Genomic DNA, 23,732 nt, shown 5'->3' on the forward strand with positions numbered 1-23,732 from the left:
ATCTTTGATAACTGAAAATGAGATGTGACATATTTGTGTACAGCAGATCTTGGACAAATTACCTTTTTGGACCATATCTCTCAGAATCTTGTAGCCAGTAATGGCTGTGCAGCCTAGAAGATTCACAGACTCATAGAGTTGGAAGAGGCCATGAGGACCATCCCGTTCAATCCCCTGCCATATAGGAAGACACAATCAAAGCACTCCTGACAGATGGCCATCCAGACTCTGTTTAAAAACCTCCAAGGAAGGAGACTCCACCACACTCCAAGTGGCTCATACCATCAAAATGTTCTTCCTAATGTTTAGGTAGAATCTCTTTTTCTGTACTTTGAATCCATTGCTCTGTGCCCTAGTCTCTGAAAGCAGCAGAAAATAAGCTTGCTTCATTGTAAATATGACAACCTTTCAAAAACACAACTATCATGCCACCTCTTAACCTTCTCTTTCCCAGACTAAACATTGTCAGCTCCCTAGGCCACCCCTCATAGGGCATGGTTTCCAGACATTTCACCAATTTGGCTGCCCTACTTTGAACACATTCCAGCTTATCAACATCCTTAGAATCAAAGAATCATAGAGTTGGAAGAGACCACAAGGGCCAACCAGTCCAACCCCCTGCCATGCAGGAAATCTAAATCAAAGCATCCCTGATAGATGGCCATCCAACCTCTGTTTAAAAACCTCTAAGGAAGGAGACTCCACTACACTCCGAGGGAGTGTGTTCTTATATATAAAAAAGAAAGATCAGGTTTGTCTGGCATGAATTGTTTCTCTGAAACCCATGTTGACTCTATGTGATTATGGAATTGCCTTCTAGATGTTGACAGAATCTCTGTTTAATGATCTGCTCTAGAATCTTTCCTGGTATTGATGTCAGACTAACTGGATGATAATTGTTGGGATCCTCTTTCCCCCCCTTTTTGAAGATGGGGACAACGTTTGCCCTCCTCCAGTCTGCTGGGACTTCTCCTGTTCTCCAGTTTTCAAAGATTATTGCCAATGGTTCCGATATTATATTTGCCCTCCTCCAGTCTGCCTGGACTTCTCCTGTTCTCCAGTTTTCAAAGATTATTGCCAATGGTTCCGATATTATATTTGCCAGGTGTTATAATACCCTTGGATGTAGTTCATCTGGTCCTGGAGACTGCTGTTCCTTCCTGAAGTGTGATGCCCAAAGCTGGACACAGTATTCCAAGTGATGTTTGATCAAAGCAGAATAGATGGCACTACAGCATTATTTCCCTTGATCTAGACACTATATTGCTATTGTTGCTACCTAGAATCATATTGGCATTTATTTATTTATGCATGCTGCTGCTGCATTACATTACTGGTTCAAGTTCAGCTTGTGACTATTAAGACTCTTAGATCTGTTTCACATGTACTGTTGTCAAGCCATATGTCACCCATCCTATATCTTTGCATTTTCTTTTGTCTGCCTGTGTGTAGTACCTTATACTTCTCCCTGTTGAAATTCATTTTGTTAGTTCTGGCCCAGTTTTCTAATCAGTTATGGTTATTTTTGGATTATGATCCTATCCTCTGGGGTAGTAGTTACCCCTCCTAATTTGGTGTCCTCTATGAATTTGATAATAAGGCCCTCTATTCCATCATCCAAGTCATTGATAAAGATGTTGAATAGCACTGGACTCAGGACAGAACTCTGTGGCACCTCACTAGTCACTTCTCTTCAGATGAAGAGGAGCCATTGCTGAGCACCCTTTGGATTGTCAGTCAACCAATTACAAATCCCATTTTTACTAGCTTATTTGATTCAAGGAGCTGCATTTCAAAAAGTATTTTTCCCCAAGCAATTATCTAGTCTTTTTAGCTTCACAGACTCCATTGAACACACCACTTTAAATCCTTGAAGAAAGAGGGGGGAAGCCCCTCACTTGATAATTCCACTCAGAAACTGCTCTATGGCATAGCAAAACATGAGAAACTGACTGGCAATCAACTCTTACTGGAACTGATGCTCACGCGGCATGACCCATGCCACTGTCAAAAGATGACAAGTTGATCCACCAATGTCATGGACACATGTTTTGCTTGGGCATGTCAGAAGTAGGGAGGGGGATGCAAGTCCCTCTCCATCACCAAGTGACAGAAATTGTGGGAAGGACCAAAAAAAGATGGTTATTTATAGGCAGAGCACAAGTGACAGATAAGCACAGACAACAGCATAGTGACACAAAACAAAGTTGTCAAACAGAAAGAGAGAGAGAGAAAGAGAGATGAAAATTACACAGGAGTACAGCCCCAGCCATAAATGTGAAATAGCAAGCAAGTAGCAAGTAAATTTCTATACCGCTTATCAGTGCATTTAAACACTGCCTAAGTGGTTTACAATGTGTAAGCCAATTGCCCCCAACAAGCTAGGTATTCATTTTAGTGACCTATGGAAGGATGCAAGTCTGAGTGAACAATGGAGCACTGTCTGGCTGGTGGATTCTGCTGGCTGGTGGATGCTGGAGTTTGTCATCCAAAAAAAAAAAAGGAACTCCCTCAAGCTGTTTTAGGAACTGGGAATCCTAGTGCTATAAGCAAGGAGAGGGGGATGGTGCACACCAAGCAACAGCTAGACAAAGATCTCAGAGTGCAGTTTACATTTGCAGATAATGGGTCCCAAACTCCTGGATCAATAACACATTTTCATCTTTTTATAGCAGCCATTACTTTTACTTTCAGCTTTTCACTCCACTTGCTCCGCCAGGATGGAGGGGGAGCAATAAAACAAAGCATGCTTACAGCAGAAGGAAATAAATGAGAAATGCACTTCTTCCAAGTGAAGTGGAAGATCGACACAGACTGTGTTGCCTCGTAACATGGATGCTTTAGCTCTCCTCCTCCTCCCACCGCTCAGTCTTCATTTCCCAATATAATTGCTGTGCACTTTCTTTGTATTTCCAGGGTTACCTATTACTTAAATTGCATGGTGAAGCACTCCATAAAACCAAAAAAGGCTATCATGGTAAGTGGTAACTTCTCTCTTTAAAAAATTGTATTATTCTCCCAGTTATTGAAAAGAAAGGAGTGCAGGCTGCTTGCTTCTTGTACTCTCAGGGGCAAACCTAACAGTACATCAAAAGCTTCATCTACTGGCTATTAACTGCCAGTATAGCCAAAATAAGAACACAAGCAGTTGTTGGTGGAAAATGGGACTACAGCTTTATGCCTCAGTCCACTGAGGATGCCATCTTACCTACTAATGGATGCAAGAAATGCCCATTTATCTGATCCAGATCCTTTAGCACTGCCATATTACAACCTCTCAAATCTAGACATCCATATTGCATTTTATTCAGTATATTAGAATTATGCACATTACTACCTATAAATCCAATTAAGCCATTTATTTATTTATTTATTTATTTATTTATAAATAATGAATTATTGTCCATTTCGTCTACCACAATGCCTACAGAATCCTGGGATTTATAGTTTAGTTAGGTATTCATCATGGTCTGTCAGAGAGCTCAGATGTCTCACCATATTAAAATTCCCAGTATTCTGTAGGATAGTCATGACAGTTAAAGTGGTGTCAAACTGCTTTAATTCTGCAGTGTGGATATACTTAGGGTCTCACTACATTCTATCCATTGCATCCCAATACCTTTCAAAGAAAGTTGCTAGATAATAATGCATATTTAGTATTAGTAAAGAATTTTAATATTCTACCAGTGTTATAAGTATCTAATTCCACATGACAACTAAAACGAGTTTTGGAAACCTATTGCTGTTGTCATGAGAGCTGTTTAAGAAAGAGGAAATCCATTTGCACTGCGAGAGAGAGACCAGGCCTAGAAGAATGAGCTTACCAATATACTGCATCAAGAGATACAGTCTTTTCCCCAAACTAGACTACTTGGCTGGCATCCTTAGGGACTTATGCATGCATAAATGCAGCATATGTGCATGTTAAGTCCCTTTCTGGATTAAACACAGAGGGCTAGTCTATTGGTCTTGCACTCTGTCTAAAATTTCCCAGGCCCAGCAGTTTCCAAGCGCTGGAAGGGCTCATTCTTATCAAAGGGAAGGGAAGAAAATGGAGATTTGATTCAGACTATAAAGATCTGGCTGCTTGGGGCTTCTGGGGGGAAGGAAAAGGCAGATGCACTCCATTTAAGAGTGTACCCCCATTCTCCCCCTCATCAAACAAACCAAGACCAGCTGCTTCTCTTTGGTCTGAATCACCTCTCTTTCCCTACCTCAACCACAAGTGACAGCAGAAAGGCCCTTTCTGGGCCTTAACATCTGCCAAGCAGTGTGAGGATACAGAAATGCACTTGTGGAGCTATGCATACACACATGTAGGATCTTGGCCATACTATTATTGGACTGCAACTCTCATCATTCTCACAATTGGAAATGCTGACAGAGAGTGATGGGAATTATAGTCCAACAACATCTGGAAACCTACATGTTCCCTGCCCATGATATACAAAAGATAGTGGCTCTCTGCTCCATTGCTACTTTGTATTAAAAAAACAAACATCAAACCAAAGGAGAGGAGCCAAGTTAATGGGCCGCTGTCGCACTGCATTGCTGTTTCATGTTCCACTGGTTCTGCACTTTTCACAGCTTGCTTTTCTTGCAGGTTCTTTTAAAAAGATAATTTCCTAACAAACATCCTGTCAGGCATCCCACACTTTTAGAAGAGCCAAACATAAGTCATATTTTCTTCTTTGTTTGAATCCTGTGTCAGCATCTCAGTAGGATTCAACCATTCTGACCTATGGAAGAGCAATGATACACTTCTGAATCTGCCCTCATTTAGTAACAAAAGTTATCTAATCACACTTATCAGTTTCTGCTGCTTCATCAAATATGTACTGTTAAAGCAAGTGCCTTTTGAACTGTATCCCCCCCCAACTTACCATAATCCTCCAATGTTTTTAAAGCTTCTTCAACTTTTAAAGCTTCAGTGCAGGCCAATGCCCTGTCACCATGCTGAGCCTATGCTGGGGATAAGTTTTTGCACCTTGGATAACTCCTTTCAAATTTAGGGGGTGTTCTCACTTGTGATTTACAACGATTTTAAATACAGTGGTTCATTATAAAACGACTCAAAATACAGCTAGTTTTATCCTGCTTTTCAAATCGCTTTATCTTCATCATTCCCATTTACTTAACATTTTATTTTGATGCGCTGTAATTGTCCTGGTTTTGTTCCCATTCATGGATGAATCGGTGTATATTTAAACCGGTTCTGTTACTTTTTTGTTCACATTCACTTGTTTCAGCTGTCAATCAAAGCGACGTCATCATGACGTCACAATAATTCGGAGTAACATGCACCGATGTATCCTGTACCTGTGTTCCCACTACCTGACTCCTTCTTGTCTGCAGAGACGCAACAGAAGAGCCTCGGATGCAGACGATTTTCATTGGCTGCTGCCCCTCCAAAAAATCTCTCCCCAAATCTCCAAGCCAGAAGGATGACTGCTTCTCTGGAGGAACTTCCCCCAGCCTCTCTGGGGTCTTTCTTCCAAGGCAGCCAAGCAGAAGTGCTTTGGGGAGGCAGGCAGTTTTCTCTCTCCCTCAACCATCCTTCCCCACGAATAACAAAAGTAAGAGAGGGAGAGAGAAAACTACCTCCTCAAAGCACTTCTGCTTGGCTGCATCCGAGGCTCTTCTGTTGCGTCTCCGCAGACAAGAAGGAGCCTTATTCGTCCTCTTCTGTGTCTCCCCATATTAACTGCCATAACTCAGTGCTAGGGAATCCTGGGAATGGTAGTTTATTATGGCACCAGCACTCTCTGGCAGAGGAGGATAAATGTCTCACAAACACAACAGTTCCCATAATTCCTTAGTACTGAGCCAGGGCAGGTTAAGGGGTCTCAAACTGTATTATTTCTACAGTGGGTTTTGAACTACAGATGAGGTTTTTTTCATAAATTAAAAAAGTTGTTACTTTATAATTCACCTTAATACACACACACACACACAAATATACATTCATATGAGTATATATACATGCGTGCAAACACACATACATAAGCTGCCTTGCTGTCCCTGGGAGAGACGTCTTAAAGGGATACACACACACCTCCCTGGCCCAGCCTCTCTCCTCCTCTTTGCAGCCTGGCTTATGGACTCTGCGTGAATGAGTGTGTGGTTTTGGACTGTGCAAAGGGAGAGAGAGGGCATTTTGGAAGTCCTCCTGGACAGGGGGGAGCAATGGAGGACATGCCTTGGGAAAGGAGGGCATGGAATCAGGCTGGCTTATGGACCCAGCCTCCTCCTTTCTCTCTCTCTCTCTCTCTCTCTGTGTTTGAAAAATTGGATCAAGGAGGAGAAGGCAGTGGGTTGAAGTGGAATACACACACACACACACACACACACACACACACACCCAGGGTTTCCTATGTCTCCCCAGATTCCGTTTGGGAAAGAGAGAAGGAAAGGCTCTATTTCCCCCCAGATTGCTGTGCATCTACCCTCTCCTCTGTTACAAATGGTGTTCAATGGCTCTCCTCACACAGAGGGGAGGTTGCAATCCACCGGGGGAAGCCTTTAAGAGTCCTTTGACAGATGCAGGTGCTTGAGCGGCCGGGACTCCAGGCGCTTAAAGTGCTGAAGAGATTAAGCACCTGTAAACCATTAAAAAAATAAAGAAAATAATCCTTATCTCAAGACCGCCGTGGACAAAGGGGTGAGGGAAGCAAAGATGGCGATGGCGACGACGGATGGGGACAGAAAGGGCGACTCCCCCGAGCCAGCCCATCGCGCTCTGCTCCTCCCATCCAGTTAACCTGATTCAGAGGCTGGTCGTTCCTATTTAAATACTCCGATTCCTATCCTGAATCAAGGAAAAATAGTAGGCTCGACCCTTCTATTTTTTTTACTCCGGGTTATAAGCCTCTAACCTGGATTTAAAAAGAAACCCGATTCAGATTTGAATCGTAGTAAGAACGATTGCAGGTTACTCTAGAACAGTTCTAGAGTTAATTCGGGTTCAAATAGGAAGGCTATACCTTGAATTTGATTTGTAACCCGGAGTATAAGCCAGTGAGAACACCCCGTTAGATTAAAACCAGGAGCTGATTCATTGCCCTACTGGCAACGAAACAACCAGCTGCCACTGCCATGCCTATCAATTTTCCAATGGCATATTCTGTGTCTGTGCACACTCTAAAACCAACCAACCAACCAACCAACCAACCAACCAACCAACCAACCACTTTACTCATCCACCAGTGGCTATCACTTGCCTACTTACCTCCACTCCTCTTTGTTGAGACTTCAGACTTTGTATTGCATGAAGCTTTTCTGCTGCTGCTCCAAGGAAAGGGACTTTTTAAACAAATGCATGTTTATCTGCCAGTGTTAATGTACACAGAATATTTGGGGGGAGGATTAACAAGGAAGTAAGTGAAACTGACATTGTTCTCTGTAACTTTTCCAGTTTCACCTCAATCAATGGGCTGTGTGCGCAAAGGAAACACATGAGGGGCAAGAGAGATAACAGATATTTTGTTATTGTTATGGTGACGCTATGACCCTATCACATGCTTTACTGGGATGGGCAAGCAGAGAATCATAGTTCAGTGCTCAAGCCATTACACCATGCTGGATCTCAGAGATAGGGGTTCTTATTTGCTGTCAGGTCAACTTCAATTTGTGGTGACCCTGTGAATGAGAAACCTCCAAGATTCACAGCCATCAATTGTCCTGCTTAGGTCCTGCAGACCCAGGTCTGTGGCTTCCTTGAATGAATCAATCCAGCTGTAGTATAGTCTCCCTCTTTTCCTACTGGCTTCCACTTTACCAAGCATTATAATCTTTTCCAAAGAATCACATCATCTCATGGTAAGTCCAAAATACAACAGCTTCAGTTTAGTCTTCTTTGCAGAGTTTGGGCTTGATTTGCTCTAGGACCCATTTGTTCATCTTTTTAGTAGTCCAAGGTATCCATAACATTCTCTTCCAGCACATTTCCAATGAGATGATATTCTTTCAATCAGCTTTCTTCACTGTCCAGTCCAGCTATAACCACAACAAAAACCAGACCTCCAAACCATGTGAGAGAGTAATGCCGGTCAGTTCACAACTCAAAGCATTAATACTCAAAAGCTTGTGTTAGAATCTTTAAAAATGCTCATACAGTTATAAAGCACTCAATGAAGCAAGACAACGATGAGGAAAAATAATACAACAATTCAGGATAAATGTTAAGTGGATTCTTGGGAATGAAAGGCCAAATGGTTCTTATATGGGGTAGGGATGGGGCTGCCTAGAAGAAACCACAAGTTGGCATCCACTCTTTTTTATTCGAATCCATGGGCATTACAAAGAGGTTGATGCCTCTTTTCTTCTTCTTTTTTGGTATCCTTTGGCTCACCTAGAACATACAGCCAAAGCTGTGTTAGATGAGTGTTATTTCTGTTATTTGAAGAGGTTTCTATACAGAGTAGAACAAGGCTATGGAATCTGTGGTTCTCCATTAGCAGGGGCTAATGATGAGTACAGTCCAACTACATGCCAGAGGGTCACATATTGCCCAGTCCAGAATAAGAGAAAACCCAAAGGGTATGTGAGAGAGAAGCCATAATATTAGCCATATTCTCACATAGCCTAGTTCATACTCTCACCACTTTATGAATTACTCCTCCAACAGAGCTGGAAGTTCACCCAGTGGGAGGCAAATTATGATGAGTGCTGCTGTGCAATTTGCACACATGGCACATTAAAAGTCTAAATCTGAGGCAGCAGCAGATGTTCTCAAGTGAGATTCTACCTTCATCAAATTTTCAGTGCTATGCTGAAAGCATCTTAGCTGGGTGACAGAGAGTTAGCTGGGAAAGCCAGGGACCAAGAAATTCCTGAGCAATTCCCACCCACCCTCCAAGACATTTGTCCAAGTATTCAATGCTTACAGACAAATCCTGGCAACCCCTTCTGCATCCACCTATCACAATCTTTGAGGTGTGATAAATACACTGATACAAACATAATCCTCACCATGGTCCTTTGTTTGGCAGGACCCCCTCTTCAGGCTATGCTCTGGAAGGCTAAACCTGGCAAATTCAACCCCAGTTCTTGCAGATAAAGCATCTTAATTGGTTTAATTTCTCCTTATGAATGTTGAGCCCTTTTAGAAGAAGAAGAGCAGTGCAGGCTTCAGTCCCTAGATAGTCTTTGTGCTACCGATTCTCTGTCTCAGCCATTCACTCAGACAGCCAGTCATGCGGACACATCCAGCTGGCCCTGAAACTCTTTCTGGTATCGGATGAATGCTGGCTCTTGCAGGCTAGCTTTAGGATTGACTGGCAGCAGGCTCACAGATAAATGAGCTTTGATCAGACTAGCTGAAAATACATCCTGAATTCCAAGCATCACCCTTCAAATTTCAAGGTGCTCACCCTTAAAAGTTCAAGGTGCTCAAGCAGGATCCCACACCTTCAGTGTTCATGATTAGGAAAATGTTCAGTGTGCTTCCCCTACTCTCAAAATCCTAATGTTATACTATGGAAACAGAAGCCTAGAAGTAAATTGTAAAAGTGGGGGCGGGGGAGGGGGAGATGAATTTTTCATAGAATCTGGAAACTCCTGCCTTCAGATAGGAGTATCATTTTAGGTATCCCTGATTGCCTCCATCTGTGACACCTCAGAGGGCTGTGCACGAAACAAAAGCACAACCTGTTGTATATGCTGCAATTAAAGCAGGTCTTTAGTGCTCTATCAAGGTAACTGAGTTTCTGTGACAAGAGAATAATTCAGCAATTTGCTTTTAGCTGCAATCCTATGGGTGAGCATAGTGTGTACTCAAGATCCCAGTTCTGTGTGCTACTTCCTCCCACCATTTTGATAGGGACTTCAGAGGGAAACTGAAGTACTTGGGCTTGCTGCTTTAGGGGAAATTGTAGGTGTGTGTGAATTGGCAACTGCCACCCCCGTAGTCCATGACATCCTATTGAACTCAGAGGGACTTACTTCGGAGTAGACATGCATAGGCTTACATCGCAAACTATGCAAAACAGCTCTTTGGAGATTAGGACTAACATGAAGGTTATTAATTCACAGCTCTTCCACACAGGCTGGCAAAGAAAAAATGTAGGCTGGAATTCTCTAGCAGTCTAACTTCATGCACATTTACTATGTAACTGAGGTGCTAAGGAACCATGTTACTGAATTGCAAAGATGTACATTGGCACATCAGCAAAATTGTCTTAATGCACATTGGCACTCCCTAGCTAGTGTGCTGATGCACATCAGTCACTTTGCTGGCTCCCCTATGTAGGAACACCACAGCAGCTCCTTGCTGAATATGGACATTATGAAACTGTTCCATTCCATTTCCTGCAGATGTAAGTCCATTCATGAAGATGTAAATCCACAAATTAATTCTGCCTGTAATTCTTTATCCTTTTCTTTCAAAGTATTCTTTCCTTGAGAACCAATGGTTTTATGGAGTGGGGTGAGGTGTAGTGGTAGGTGAGGCTACAGCAAGGATGGGGAATGTGTGGCTCACCAGTTTTCCTCACCATTGGCTATGCAGGCTATGCAGTTGGTAGTTACAGCCAAGTAACATTTGGAGGGCTAAACTTTACCCTCCTCCATGCTAGAAAGAGAAAAGCCATAGCAAGAAAAGAGGATGAAGAGGGTAGATGTGTGTTATCATACTGGTAGCAATAAAATGCATGGCAGAAATATCAGAGGGAGGTATCTACTTAGTATGGGAGCTTGGATTTCCGGTTAATTTAGGTTTTACATCCCTGCATTAGAATAATCTAACTTCAAAAAGTACAAAATACATGCATAACTGTTACTAGGACTGAATGACAACACAAAGCCAGACAAGAGTGCCAAAATTAACTTTCTTTTACTTTCCAGTTACCATAAAAAGTAACGTTTGGTCAATTCCAAATTACTTTTTGACAACTACTAGTTACCTTTTTTTTACAACAATTGATCACTGACCTTATTCTTGGTCAGTTCTGGGGTTGCAGTTTTAAAAAGTAACTTTTCCAAGTACTGCTGCTTCACTCTGAGTTTCCATATACCATGAAGACTCCACAAACATGCCAAGCCTGAGACATAAAAGAAAATGGAAATTTTACTTATTACAGATTTACCTTCAGGGTGGCCCCTAAGGACCTCAAGCCTGTTGAATGCCTGGCTAGCTTCAGCACTCGGAATATCCTCATGAGTCGAAAGACCTGCACCACCTTGCCCAGATTCCCTAACTCTGAGTCACTCCCCATGGTGACATCCACCAAAAGGGTGAAGTAGAAAGGCAAGACTGAGACAATATCAATCAGATTTAGGGGGTGCTTGAAAAACTTCCTCCGGTTTGGTGCCAACAGCAAGCGGGCAGTCACTTCAAAGGTGAACCAGGAGATGCAAAAATACTCCACATTTTGCAGCACAGAGTCATCCTTCACATTGTCTTCTTCATCAGGCTGTTGGTACTCTGGCATGCTGTGGATGCACATGGTTGCTATGGAAGCCACCACGACACTGATGGAGACAAAGCTGAAGAGTTTGCTTGGGATGGAATAGCCTGGGTTCTCCATGGTGAGCCAAAGGCGCTTGCGCAGATTGCCACAGCACAATGTGCTGTAGTGAAGCAGGTCATGATTGAAGTCCAAGATCTCATCTGGGGAAGTGTCCACACTACTGACCTCACTCTCTTCATCCCAACTGTGATGGCCACTCTCCAGTTTCCGTTCATGGTAGCGGTAGCTGCAGCACGAGTCCAGAAAGAACTCATTAATGCCCCAGTACTCTATCTCCTGACAAAAGGAGAAAACACACAGCTCTTCCATAACGTGCAGCTTGCCGGTCTGGTAGAAATGGAGAACATAGAGGAAGAAGCCAGGGTTCCGGTCAAAGTAGAACTCCTTGGCGCCCACATCATAGTCATCACACAGCTGCAGAATAGACTCCTCAGAGTCACAGGACAGCAAGCGCCCGAGACGAGTGTCAGGGAATTTGGAGAGGGCACTTGAGCTAAGTCTTCTTCTCAGGCCCCCAACATTGATGTTGATGACCTCATCCTCAAAATTGGGATCCCAGTAGTTTAAGGTCTTGTTGACCATGATCAGTAGAGCTGGGACTAGGTTGACCTGAAGACAAGAGAAGGGTGGATTTAAAACACTTTCTGATAGACAAAAGCAATAATACAAAGAACATTATTGTAACTGGGAGTCACATAGTTGGTTTGCATACCTAACCACGTTTCTTAGAACAATTTGTCAACTGAATTAGCCTTTAAGCTATGAATAGCTACCACCCACAGGACTGAGAAAGAATTATTGACATGTTTTCTAATTAGTAGTATTTTAATACAGGGCTGAGGTACATTACGCAATATAAGGGTTTCCAGACAAACCTTTACAGTTGTATTTTCTAGACAGAAGTAGATTTGAGAGGGTGATTTTCAGTGGAGGGTGTTGTTGTACCACCATTCAGTCTTCCGGCTACTTTTATTCCATTCCCTGCTTTGTTTGTTAAAGAGTCATCATGTTATTTGGAATCTTATAAGGGAAAGAGAGAGTGTATTTGTATAGAATTAAAAGCAACAATACTGGGTTGTTGGAGCATTATATATACCCTATCCCTTTCCCTTGAAGTATGAAAGTAGCTGAGATCTAATGAGTTGCTGAGGCTCACTCAGGGACTATATATTCCAGCATAATAGTATCTATCTCCCCCCGCCCCCACTGTTCCAAATCAAACTGTTTTGGAAATTTCCAGGAAGAAACAAACTGTTCTCACAAATGTATTGGAGAAGTTGTGTTGGTCTATGATGATGAACTGAAATATGGGAGAAGGAAGCATTGCTGTTTAAAACAAAACTAAAACACTATTGGGATCATGGCATTTATTTCAGAACTGTTAAGAACAGGTGAACTCTGAATATTGTGGGACTATCAACTAGCAAAGCCAATGGTGAAGAATTATGGAACTGGCAGGCAAAACACACCCAGAAGGCCACATATTCTTGTTTGAGACCCTGGCAAGTATTCAGTTGAATAGCACCACCCTTCAAACATATACACACAGAGATAAATCACTGGGCAAACACTTCCCTAGAATGGAAGGGCAAAATAATTATTGTTTTTAACCAGAATGCCTTTATTTAGGCCAGAACAGAAACAGAAGCCTTAGGCCAATTTCTACTCCCAGCCTACTGAGTAAACCTATTGAATCAATGGGATTTACTTAGCCTTTAACTGACTATTCTGCAATTGTGTCAATCTGCTATACTTGGGAGAAGCAACTGGATTTATACTAAGGTTGTAGCTCATATTATCAAGCATGCTATTTTCATCATTGATAAAACTCAATGAAATGATCCAAATACTCAAGTCAAAACTGAGCTCTGTGTTCTTCAGACTCTACCTCTGTAGTCAAAACTGCAGCTCCTAGGTTGAACAAAATATGAGCAATTTTACTAGCAAAGTAGGTGGTGAAATTTCCCACATCAGGCAAAAGATGACTCACCCCCTATGTAAGCAGCAACTGAGAGTCACCGCACCATTTACTATGCTGAACAATCCCTCCAGATGGTACTTTACAGAACAGACAGTGGCAGGGAAGAAATATTACCTTCTGTGATGCCACCCTCCTTTTACAGTCTGTTAAGAAACATTTTATGTGACGCCATCTCCTTGCAGAGTTATTGATCAAACTCAGCACAAGATGAACAACATCTGCAATATAATAATTCTCCCACTTAATTTGGGTTAGTTTCCTTGTCTGGTGATAATGATAATGGTGGTGATGGTGACAATGGAGGCCTTTGCAGACAAAGCAAGGAGGAAGCTGCTGATATGGCTACCCATTATCATACCAAGGATAACACTGATTTATCAAGGCAAAACAAACTGTGCTGATCCACAGAAATCCAAAATCCATGTCTGCCAAAAACAGCCAAATATGGACAAAATGGTGGCAAGCTGTAAAAATGACCAGATTTCAAGCTAATAGAAAAAACATACTGAGTTGCAGGAAAAGAGAAGGAGTGGGTTGAGATACTGCATTGACTATGATGTCATAAAGTGTGAGAGAAGGAAAGAAAAGTCACAGACTTAAAACAAATACTGGACTCTATTTCAGATTACATTCAGGATAGTTGGGGGGGGGGGAGAGAAACAGACATATAAAGTCTGATTACCTCAAAAGCTATATGTGTAACCTAGAAATCTGAATGACACCAAGGATACATCCATACTTCAGAATTAATGGAATTGGCACCACTTTAACTGCTATTGCTCCATCCTATGGAATCCTGGAATTTTTAGTTTTGGTGAGGTATTCAGCCTGCTGTTATGTCAGAGTGTTCTAATGCCTCACCAAACTACAAATTCCAGGATTCTATAGGCTAGAGTAAAGGCAGTTAAAGTGGTGTCAAACTGCTTTAATTCTTCAGTGTGAATACATCCCTAGTAGATTCTAGTCTGCTTCAAGTTCTTTCCATTTTGTCTTAAGTCTCTGACCATTCAGATTTAATGACTTTAGTTTCTCCCCTATTTTCCTCTGCCTTATCCACCTGACTTTTTCAACATCTTACCTGATAAAAAGATATCAAGAGCTCAAAACCATGCCGATCATTTTGTGCATATTTGTTTGGTCCTACAGTGAAGTTGGACTAGAATTCTGTGAGACCTGGATTCAAATCCCACCTAGCTATGGAAACCCACTGGGTGGCACTAAGCAAGTCATATTCTCTCTGCCTAAGAGGAAGGCAATGAATAAATCTTGTCATGAAAACCCTATTATAGGGTTGCCATAATTTGAAGCTGACTTAAAAACTCACAAGCAACAATAACAACAAAAAGGTAATGCCAGAACATGTATTTTGGACTGATTAATCAAGAGACCACTTAATACAAGAAAAAAGAGCAAGGGTAGTGTGTATGTGTGTGTGTGTGCATGCACACATGCCTTCAAGTCGCATGTCAACTTAGGGTGACCCCATGGATTTCATAGGATTTTCTTGGGCAAGGAATCCTCAGAGGTGGTTGCGTCAGTTCCTTCCTCTGAAAGATAGTCCATAGCACCTGGTATTCATTGGCAGTCTCCTATCCAAGATCAGATAGGACCTGGTCCTTTTTGAGCATTTAGGACAGATCTGTTTGTTTGTTTGTTTATAACTAGACCACTTTTCAAAGTGTGTGGAATTATTAAAAGCAGGCAACAGTAACACAAAATATATTAAAGAGTAACAACTGCATAAATCCTGCCTGCAAAGGCTAAAGAAGAGCCAAGATTCGCCTCTGAATGCCAGATTCCTAAAGGAAAAGGCAGTCTATCAGATATCCCAGAGCTCCCAAACGTTATGCACAATAAATAGTATAGGAAATTACTGTATTAGGTTTTTGTCATGTATATTTGTAAGCCCATTGGTCATGCTCATCCAAAAGTGCAATTTCTAAAGCTCTTGTGCCAGAAAAGCAATTTGGTCTATACAGAGGCAATTACAAACTGATCTTTCAGCTCCTGGACAGAAGAGTATCTGTGAAAGAACAAAAAGATAAACTCAAAATAAAACACAAATCAATAAACACTGTTGGCAGCTACAATTAGTTGCAGGAAAAAATTGCTCTGGAGTTTGGGATTGCTCCCAGTTCTATACATGGCGCTTGCTTATTTCAACAATACATTCATATATTATTCTATGCTCAAAGTTCACTCCAATGTTCCAAGTTTTACAAAAGACTTGCTCACTAATCTAGTCCCATGAAAATAGTGCCTTTTCATCAACCAGCACAGTATTGGGAATCAACTATACTTCCTTGATGCAGCAAATGTCTTTTTGTAGAAGATCCTGGACTCCATCTCTGGTATCTCCAGTTAAATGGATAAGAGAACAGATGATGGGAAGGAACAGACTTTGTTAAAGGCTATGAAGAATCACTGTAAGTAAGAGTAGACTACACTCAGGAGAACTAAAGGAATCCAGAGTTTGAGAAACTTTGTTTGTATGAGTGTGTTTTTGCTGTTGCTGTGTGCCTTCAAGTGATTTCTAAATGTGTGCGATTCACCCAAGACCACCCAGTGGGTTTTCCATAGCCATGTGGGGAATCAAACCCCAATCTCCAGAGTCCTGGTCCTATGCTCAAGTCACTACACCACACTGACTCTCTCCCTTTCGCGTGTGTGTGTGTGTGTATACACACACACACACACACACACACAGAGCGAGAGAGAGAGAGAGAGAGAGTAGTTTGAGTGTTGGACTATGACTCTGGAGACCAGAGTTTAATACCCAGGTCAGCCATGAAACCCACTGGATGACCCTGGACAAGTCACACACTCTCAGCTTTAAGTTGGAATAAGTTGCCAAAAGTCAGAAATTACTTCAAGACAAACAGCAACAACAACAACACACACACACACACACACACACACACAACTCCCCTCACAAGCCCCAACCAAGCCCTGTACTCCTATTAATTCTGTTTCTATGCGATACAAAGCCAGCCATCTCACTTCCAAGAAATGTGGCTCCTGTGTCATTTAGCCTGAGAAAGAGCACTTTTGTACTTTTGATTTTCCAACTGATTTGGCACCATTTCATAGCTACAAAGAACATTGTTCTGTTGTTGTTGTTATTTGTCACTGGTAGATTTGTGGGGTTTTTTTATATAGATTTTATTTTACAATCCCTAGGTTTCTTGAGCTAACAATGCCTCCTTTGTGTTTCTGAGTGTAGACCCTGTTTTTGCTCTATTTATCTTAGCATTCATCACCTGTGTTCATTATTGGGGGGAATTATTTTATCAGCATGTGCTTTATAGACCATAGCAAAACCTTTGACTGCATAGATCATGAAAGGCTATGGAGGCCCTTAAAGACATGGGAATGCCAACACATCTGAATCCTGATGAGAAATCTGTATGTAGGAAAAGAGGCTATTGTCAGAACAAAACATGGAGAAACAGAATGGGTCCCAATTGGCAAAGGGGTCAGTCAAGGCTGCATCCTTTCACCCTATCTGTTCAACTTGCATGCAGAACATATACAAAAAGCTTGAACAAAGAAGGAGGAGGAATGAAAATAGGAGGAAGATATACAGACAACACCATAATACTAGCAGAAAACCTCACAGACCTGGAACAATTACTACGGAAGATCAAGGAAGAAAGTGCAAAGGCAGGCCTACTGTTGAACATAAAGAAAAGAAAAATAATGACAATGGGGAATCTAGACAAATTCAACCTAGGCCTCCTTCACACTCACATTTTTGTGTTTGATAGGTTCGAATTGCTCCATCCATGGCAATTTAACCCACTTCATGTTCACATTTAATATGGAACCAATTCAAAATGGTGATTGGAACTGGCATTTTTAAAAAACTATCAACCAAGTGACGCGCATCTTCATCACTGTGACAAACCACAGATCTTGTTCAACAATAAAAAGCAATTGTGCAATATTTTTAAAGCATGGTCATGCAAAAGCCAGGTACAATCCCCTCCAGGTTACCCACGGATCCCCCATTCCAGCAGCGATCCCATCGATGCCACCATGAAACCATTAATGTTAGGGAAGAATCTCCCATGGCAGCCACGAATCATCCATGCCAAGGAAGAATCTCCCATGGCTGCCATGAATCCATCTATGCCAGGGAAGAATTCCCCATGGCAGCCATGAATCCATCCATGCCAGGGAAGAATTCCTCATGGCAGCCACGAATTCATCCATGCCAGGGAAGAATCCCCCATGGCAGCCATGACCCCCTCTGTGAAGCCATGCAAATGCAATGGTGCACAGAAAGCATCAAAGTTTTTTTTAAAAAATCACGCCGCACCATGCCCCCCCCAAGGAACTCCTTCCTCAACATCCCTGACCTCTGGCCAACAGGGAAAAGGAACCAATTCATTGACAGAAGTGAAAAACAGCTGTGTGGTGATTAAAGGGACCACTTGACTGTGTGGAAAATTTGAATTCACTGGATTTAAAGAGCTGGTATCTTCATCCACAGAACTGTGAGTGCCGAGAGAGGAAAAACAATGGCTATTTGCCAAGACCTATGGGATGGATATGTTCTGTCTCTCTGCCCACTGCCCCTCCCTCCTGAGTGTCCAAAATGGAATCGGCAGTGCATTCCCATTGGCAGTTCCCTAAAATAACCTGGTTATTTTGAAAAGATGTGGCAAATGCCTCCATTTCAAAAGTACTGGGTTCAGGGGGATTTGCACCCCCTGAAATTAGGGCCAGGAAAAACCAGTGCAAGTGTTAACCCTTTTAAAGCGGTTTCCATATCAGTTCAGAAAGTAGTGTGAATGAGGCCCTAGACAATGAAGAAACAGAAATAGTAAAAGAGTCCTCATACCTGGGATCAAACACTGACAGGAATGGGGACAGCAGCCAGGAAATAATAATAATAAGAAGAATGGGAAAGCTATGTAAGAACTAGAAAAGATCTTAAAATGCAGAGATTTACAACTCAGCGCAAAAGTTAGAATCATGCAAGCCATTTTATTCCCTATTACCATATATGGATGTGAGAACTGGACAGTTAAGAAAAAAGATGCAAATGGATCCTAGAGCAGATCAAGCCAGAAATCTCCCTGAAAGCCAAGATGACAAAACAGAGGCTGTTGTACTTTGGACACATCATGAGAAGGCACGAGTCACTGGAATAAACAATAATGCTAGGAAAGGTGGAGGGAAATAGAAAGAGAGGAAAACACATGCTAGATGGATGGACTCTATTATGGAGGTCACGGATATGACTTTGCAGGAACTAAGCAGAACAATGGAGGACAGGGAGTCTTGGAGATGTCTCATCCACAGGGTCTCCATGGGTTGAGATCAATTTAACAACAACAACAAATACAATGAAAATGTAGCATAACTGTGGCAAACAGATATCTAAATCATACAGGTAAACTTGGCTGACAGCTGAAACTGGCCATGGCCCCGTGATGAGTACACATTTCATAGTAAGTGCAAATTCTTTGGCATGAGTGGCCGTTTAAAAGATAGGGGGAGAGGAAATGCATGGCTCTGGGCTGCAGGGAAATAAGTGACCTTTTGTCAGCTGTTCTCAAGGCTACCTGAGTAATGCAAAAAATCATGGAAATACCCAGTCACACAGAATTATATTTAAAATAATAGACTAACTTTGGTCAATGGGCACTACAGGCATACTTCAGCTAACAAAACATCAGGAAGCTTCTTTTTACAAACTCTTTTTTACACTTACATAATCTCTTTTCCTCCGTGTCCTCTGTCTAACATTAAGTTTAAAGCAGCATTGGCCTTGAGAGAGTGGTGGAGGAGGGCTTGAAAAACACAGGCTATTGGTGTTGGGTTGCAGCAGCATGTCTGCAGTAAAGAATAGCATTTTACCATAGCCAACAATGGGCAAGGTAAATAGCAGCTGTCTCCAGAATCCTTTACTAAGCATGTACAAACAGCAAAACAGAGATAAAATGAGGGAGTTAGTGAGTCTGCCTCACTAACTATCCTCAGTATGTTAAAAACACATAGACCTACATGTCTGGACACCAAATGGAAATTATAGAAAAAGTGGAAGCTGGTGAATAAAAAGTTGTCCTTGGATGCAATTTGGAAGAAGCCTTCAAGTGGCCTCTCAAAGCTACAAAATGTTTTTATTCATGAAAGGCTTACTTGACTTGGTTGTTTCATTTCCTACGTGCTTATTGAGAGGTTTGAATAAAAAGTCGAATTACTCTCTGTGTGTGTGTGTGTGTGTGTGTGTGTAGGAACCTATCCTCAATGATTTTTTGGTTATTTCTGCCTCTTGACTGAATTTTCTGTTAAAGCCGTAACTCCCAGGAATACATCTTCAGTGAGCCCTTGGTATCCACTGGGGTTTGGTTCCAGGTTGTCCCATGGATATCCAAACCCATGGATACTCAGGTCCTATTAAATACAATGGGGTAGTAAAATGGTGTCCCTTAAATAAAATGGCAAAATCAAGATTTGGTTTTTGGAATATATATATATATATATATATATATATATATATATATATTAATATTTTCAAGCTGTGGATAGCTGAATCCATGGATAAAGACTATGTAGATACAGAGGGCCAATTGTACTTCATTAACTGAGGTACACCTGCATTTTTAACTATGACTACATCCCATTTCAGATTTTTGCAATGTTATGAAAAATCTGTGCTTGGTTCTTGAAATATATATATGTATGTATGTATGTATATTCATTTGCCAAATGCCCTTCCTTGTTTGGCCCACTACAGAGGCTTCTACCGCAGACCTCATGCTGAATCAATGGCACCTTTAAAACCAAAGAGGAGCAGGAGTCCAGATCTGAGAATTCTTTGACTGTAGGATCTTTCTCTCTGCTCTAAAATTTCCACAAAGAAATCCAATTTAATATTGCACAGCTCAGTGGCTTCAAAGGCTCATGGCGTTTGCTGTGTGGCTTGTCCCACCCACCCTCTGTCTGAAGTGAATTGAGTGAGATTAAATAATATCTGTTAATTATTAAAGATCTAAGGGGAGCCCCTATCTTTCATGTAGAAAGACAGCAGCTGGAGTATTGTTATTGTCTTGCTATTGAATTTTAACACATTAGTACTCCCCACCAAGTTACATAACAAGCAGCACCCCCAGGGCAAGAGCCTATCAGAACAGTGGGGAGGAAAAGCTCTAAATGTTAAGATTCCCAGCAGGTTTGAAGGTCTGTGGGCAAAACATATATACAAGGTTTCCTTTGGTTTCCTTCTATAGATTCTGGAAATTTGCAAACAATTTGCTGTGGACAAGATGACATTCTACTGCTTCTTACTTTTATATATGAAAAGTAAAATATTTCCATAAACAAGGAGTATTTTCCCCCCATTATCTAAAATAGGCATGCTTTCTTGGTGATTTTGCAGGCTTCTACAAATTCAACAATCTTCTCCATTATGATGTCTCAAGATTTGCCTTTAGCTCAGAAAAAGACCAGGAAGGAGAGACATGGAGGAGATGCATAAAACTATGAATTAGGTGGAGAAAATAAAGAAACACAAAGGTTTTTCTCCCTCTGTCATAATGCTAGAAGCAGAAACCATTCACTAAAACTGAGTGGTGTGAAATTCACACTGGAATTATGAATTATTTCTTCACACAGCACATAATTAAATGATGGAATTTGTTGCCACAAAGTTTAATGAACTAGAAATGGCAATTGCCAACTTGGACAGCTTTGAAAGAGGATTAGATAAATTCAGAGAGGTTAGGTTCAAGCCTTATGAGGGATGCCTTGGGGAGCTGGATATGTTCAGCTTGGAGAAAAGATGGTTAAGAGGGGACACAATAGTCATGTTTAAATACTTGAAAGCCTGTTGTATGGAAGAAGGAGCAAGCTTGTTTTCTGCTGCTACAGAGAATAAGGCATGGAACAATGGATTCGGCCTACAGGAAAAGAGATTCCACCTAAACATCGAGAGTAAGAGCATCTGACTGAAAGATGCCACCTCAAAGTGCAGTGGAGTCTCCTTTTAAACAGAGACTGGATGGCCATCTGTCAGAGGTGTTTTGATTGTGCCTTCCTGCATGGCAGTAGGACTGGATGGCCCTTGAGGTCTCTTCCAACTCTGTGATTCTATCCTTGAAATACAGAGAGGTGATATGATAGACATCTTAAAATATTTCAAGAGATGTCCTGTTTTCTGCTGCTCCAAAGACTGGAGCAAGATTTAATTCCACCTAAACATCTGGAAGAACTTCTTTACTGTAATAACTGTTTGACAGTAAAACACAATGTCTCAGAAGGTGGCAGTCTCTCTTACTTTGGAGGTCTTTAAACAGAGGCTTGGATGGCCATTTTTCTGAGTGATTTAGTTGTGTTTTCCTGCATGACAAGAGGCTGGACTAAGTGGCCCCCTCCAACTCTAAGATTATATGATTCCTTTGGTGGCTATATATTGCCTCCAGTTACTAGGGGCCAATGTTTGTCTTTATTGTTTTATTTATTTAAATATTTAGCTAGAATCCTGATAGCAACACAAATGTGCTTCATGTAAGTGTTATGTCTTTTGCTGAATGAGGAACAAGAGGCTCTTGCACTTATTCCATCACTGGGGTGCCACAGTAGAGGAGTCCCTCGCCTTTATCCTCATGAACTATGTTGCTCTAACTGGTGGGATACAGAGGACCTCAGTGCTCAATATTTATTTATTTGTTTGTTTGTTGAATTTATACCCCAATCTTGTCCTTGGATGGGATTGATATTAGCTGCTGTGGATCAAGCAACAGAGGGTGGGATGGCATTCATCTTTTTTATGGGCTTCCCATATGTCAATGATGACCACCATATGAACAGAATATTAGACTGGATAGGCTTGTAGATAGTACAGCTGTTCTTATGACTGAAAGGACTCGATCCATTAGACTTGTTGAAATCAATGATACTTAACTGCAATTAATTTTATTGGGATGGTTTTAAACATGTGTAAGTCTCAATTCCACCCTACTATATTTTATATACCTAAACACACAAGGATCTTTCTGGTAAATCTACTTGGGATCAAGCCTGCTTTTGCAATTTTGTCAAGATCAAGAACATGTTTTATTTTAATTTGCAAAATGTTTCACCACATTTTGTTTATCTGCTTTGATGTTCAAGATAGAGTGTCTATATACATCTTAGTGACCTTCATTCAGTATTGATTTTGCTATTAAATTTCCTTCTTCAGTTTTTAAAAGTGGTAGGCTAGAGACATGCACTTTTACCATTTGTCTTTAATTCCCTTTATGCTCCACCTCTGAATATTCCTCACCTAAGAAAACTCGATGAAATTCATGGGGTAACTGTAAGTTGACTGTGATTTGAAGGTACACAGAGAGAGGGGGGGGGGGGGGAGGGAGGGGGGGGAGAGAGAGTTTAGACCAGGGCTAAAGGCTTGATGGAAAAGATTAGTTTTTGATTTAGGATTAGACAGAATTTGGATACAATATGTTACAATTAATGATTCTACTTTGGAAAGGGTGAGAGGCAGAGGTGTCACTAGGGAGGTACTGGGGGGGGGTACTATCTTCACCAGGTGACACTTTATTGGGAGGTGACACCATTGCTCCCTAAATGTCTACTTTTTGGGGAAAATGGGCTGTGGTGTTCACCCACATCTCTTTAAAACCCTGGAGCTCAGCAGAAGAGGTGGTGTGAGGGGGGAAAGCTCAGAGGGCAAAGAAAACCTCAGTTTTTGTTGTTGTTGTTGTTTAATTTTTTTTACTCTTTTACAATTTTCTTTATAAAATCACATCTTAACAAATTTTCACTTTACTCACAGGAAACTATGTAAATGTAAATACATTTAGGCAATGCTTATGATATTGTAATTTAAAGGTATTACTTTAATTTTGCTAGTTGTTTATGCCACAACTATTGCCATTACATTCAGTGATATATGGGAATTACGATTTATGAGTAACATTAGTACAAAAAACATTAGTAAGGATTCTGTATGGTGTGGTATGGGATGAGGTCAACGGGGGGAGGGGGGTGACACCACAAGTTACTGTACCGGATGACACCAACCCCAGTGATGCCACCAGGGAGAGGTAATGAGAGAGGGAAAACCACTTATGATGCCCACTCTTACCCATTACCTGAAAAGCAACTGACAATATATTCATGCCTTTATCTATCGATTCTTAAATGGGGTCTGTAAAGTCCGCACTCCTAGACAAAAGATTTCTCTACCTTAATTTCAGCATTATCTCCTGAACTGGCAGCTTTTCATGCTTCTCTCTGCTCTTCACATAATAATTTTTCATTAGAAAGAA

At 41.3% G+C, this 23,732-nt stretch overlaps 1 protein-coding gene across 6 annotated transcripts in view; it reads right to left on the bottom strand.

Moving 5' to 3' along the window:
• Positions 1 to 23,732, bottom strand: part of KCNS1 (potassium voltage-gated channel modifier subfamily S member 1) — a 44,833-nt gene that overhangs the window by 13,514 nt on the left and 7,587 nt on the right. For 5 of the 6 annotated variants that reach the window (XR_016280390.1, XM_089513947.1, XM_089513945.1 and 2 more), the window contains exons 2-3: positions 12,344 to 12,488; positions 11,085 to 12,077 (exon numbers count right to left, since the gene is read on the bottom strand). Coding sequence is in view for 5 of the 6 variants with exons in the window: in XM_089513947.1 (XP_089370073.1) it covers positions 11,085 to 12,050 (966 nt within the window). In the remaining variant the exon portion in view is untranslated. The remainder of the gene's footprint in view (positions 1 to 11,084; positions 12,078 to 12,343; positions 12,489 to 23,732) is intronic. The other variant, XM_089513946.1, reaches the window with a different exon arrangement.

The sequence above is a fragment of the Sceloporus occidentalis genome, unplaced genomic scaffold (genome assembly GCF_023333645.1).
Source record: "Sceloporus occidentalis isolate IW3139 unplaced genomic scaffold, rSceOcc1.0.p SCAF_3, whole genome shotgun sequence".
Classification (NCBI taxonomy): Eukaryota; Metazoa; Chordata; class Lepidosauria; order Squamata; family Phrynosomatidae; genus Sceloporus; species Sceloporus occidentalis.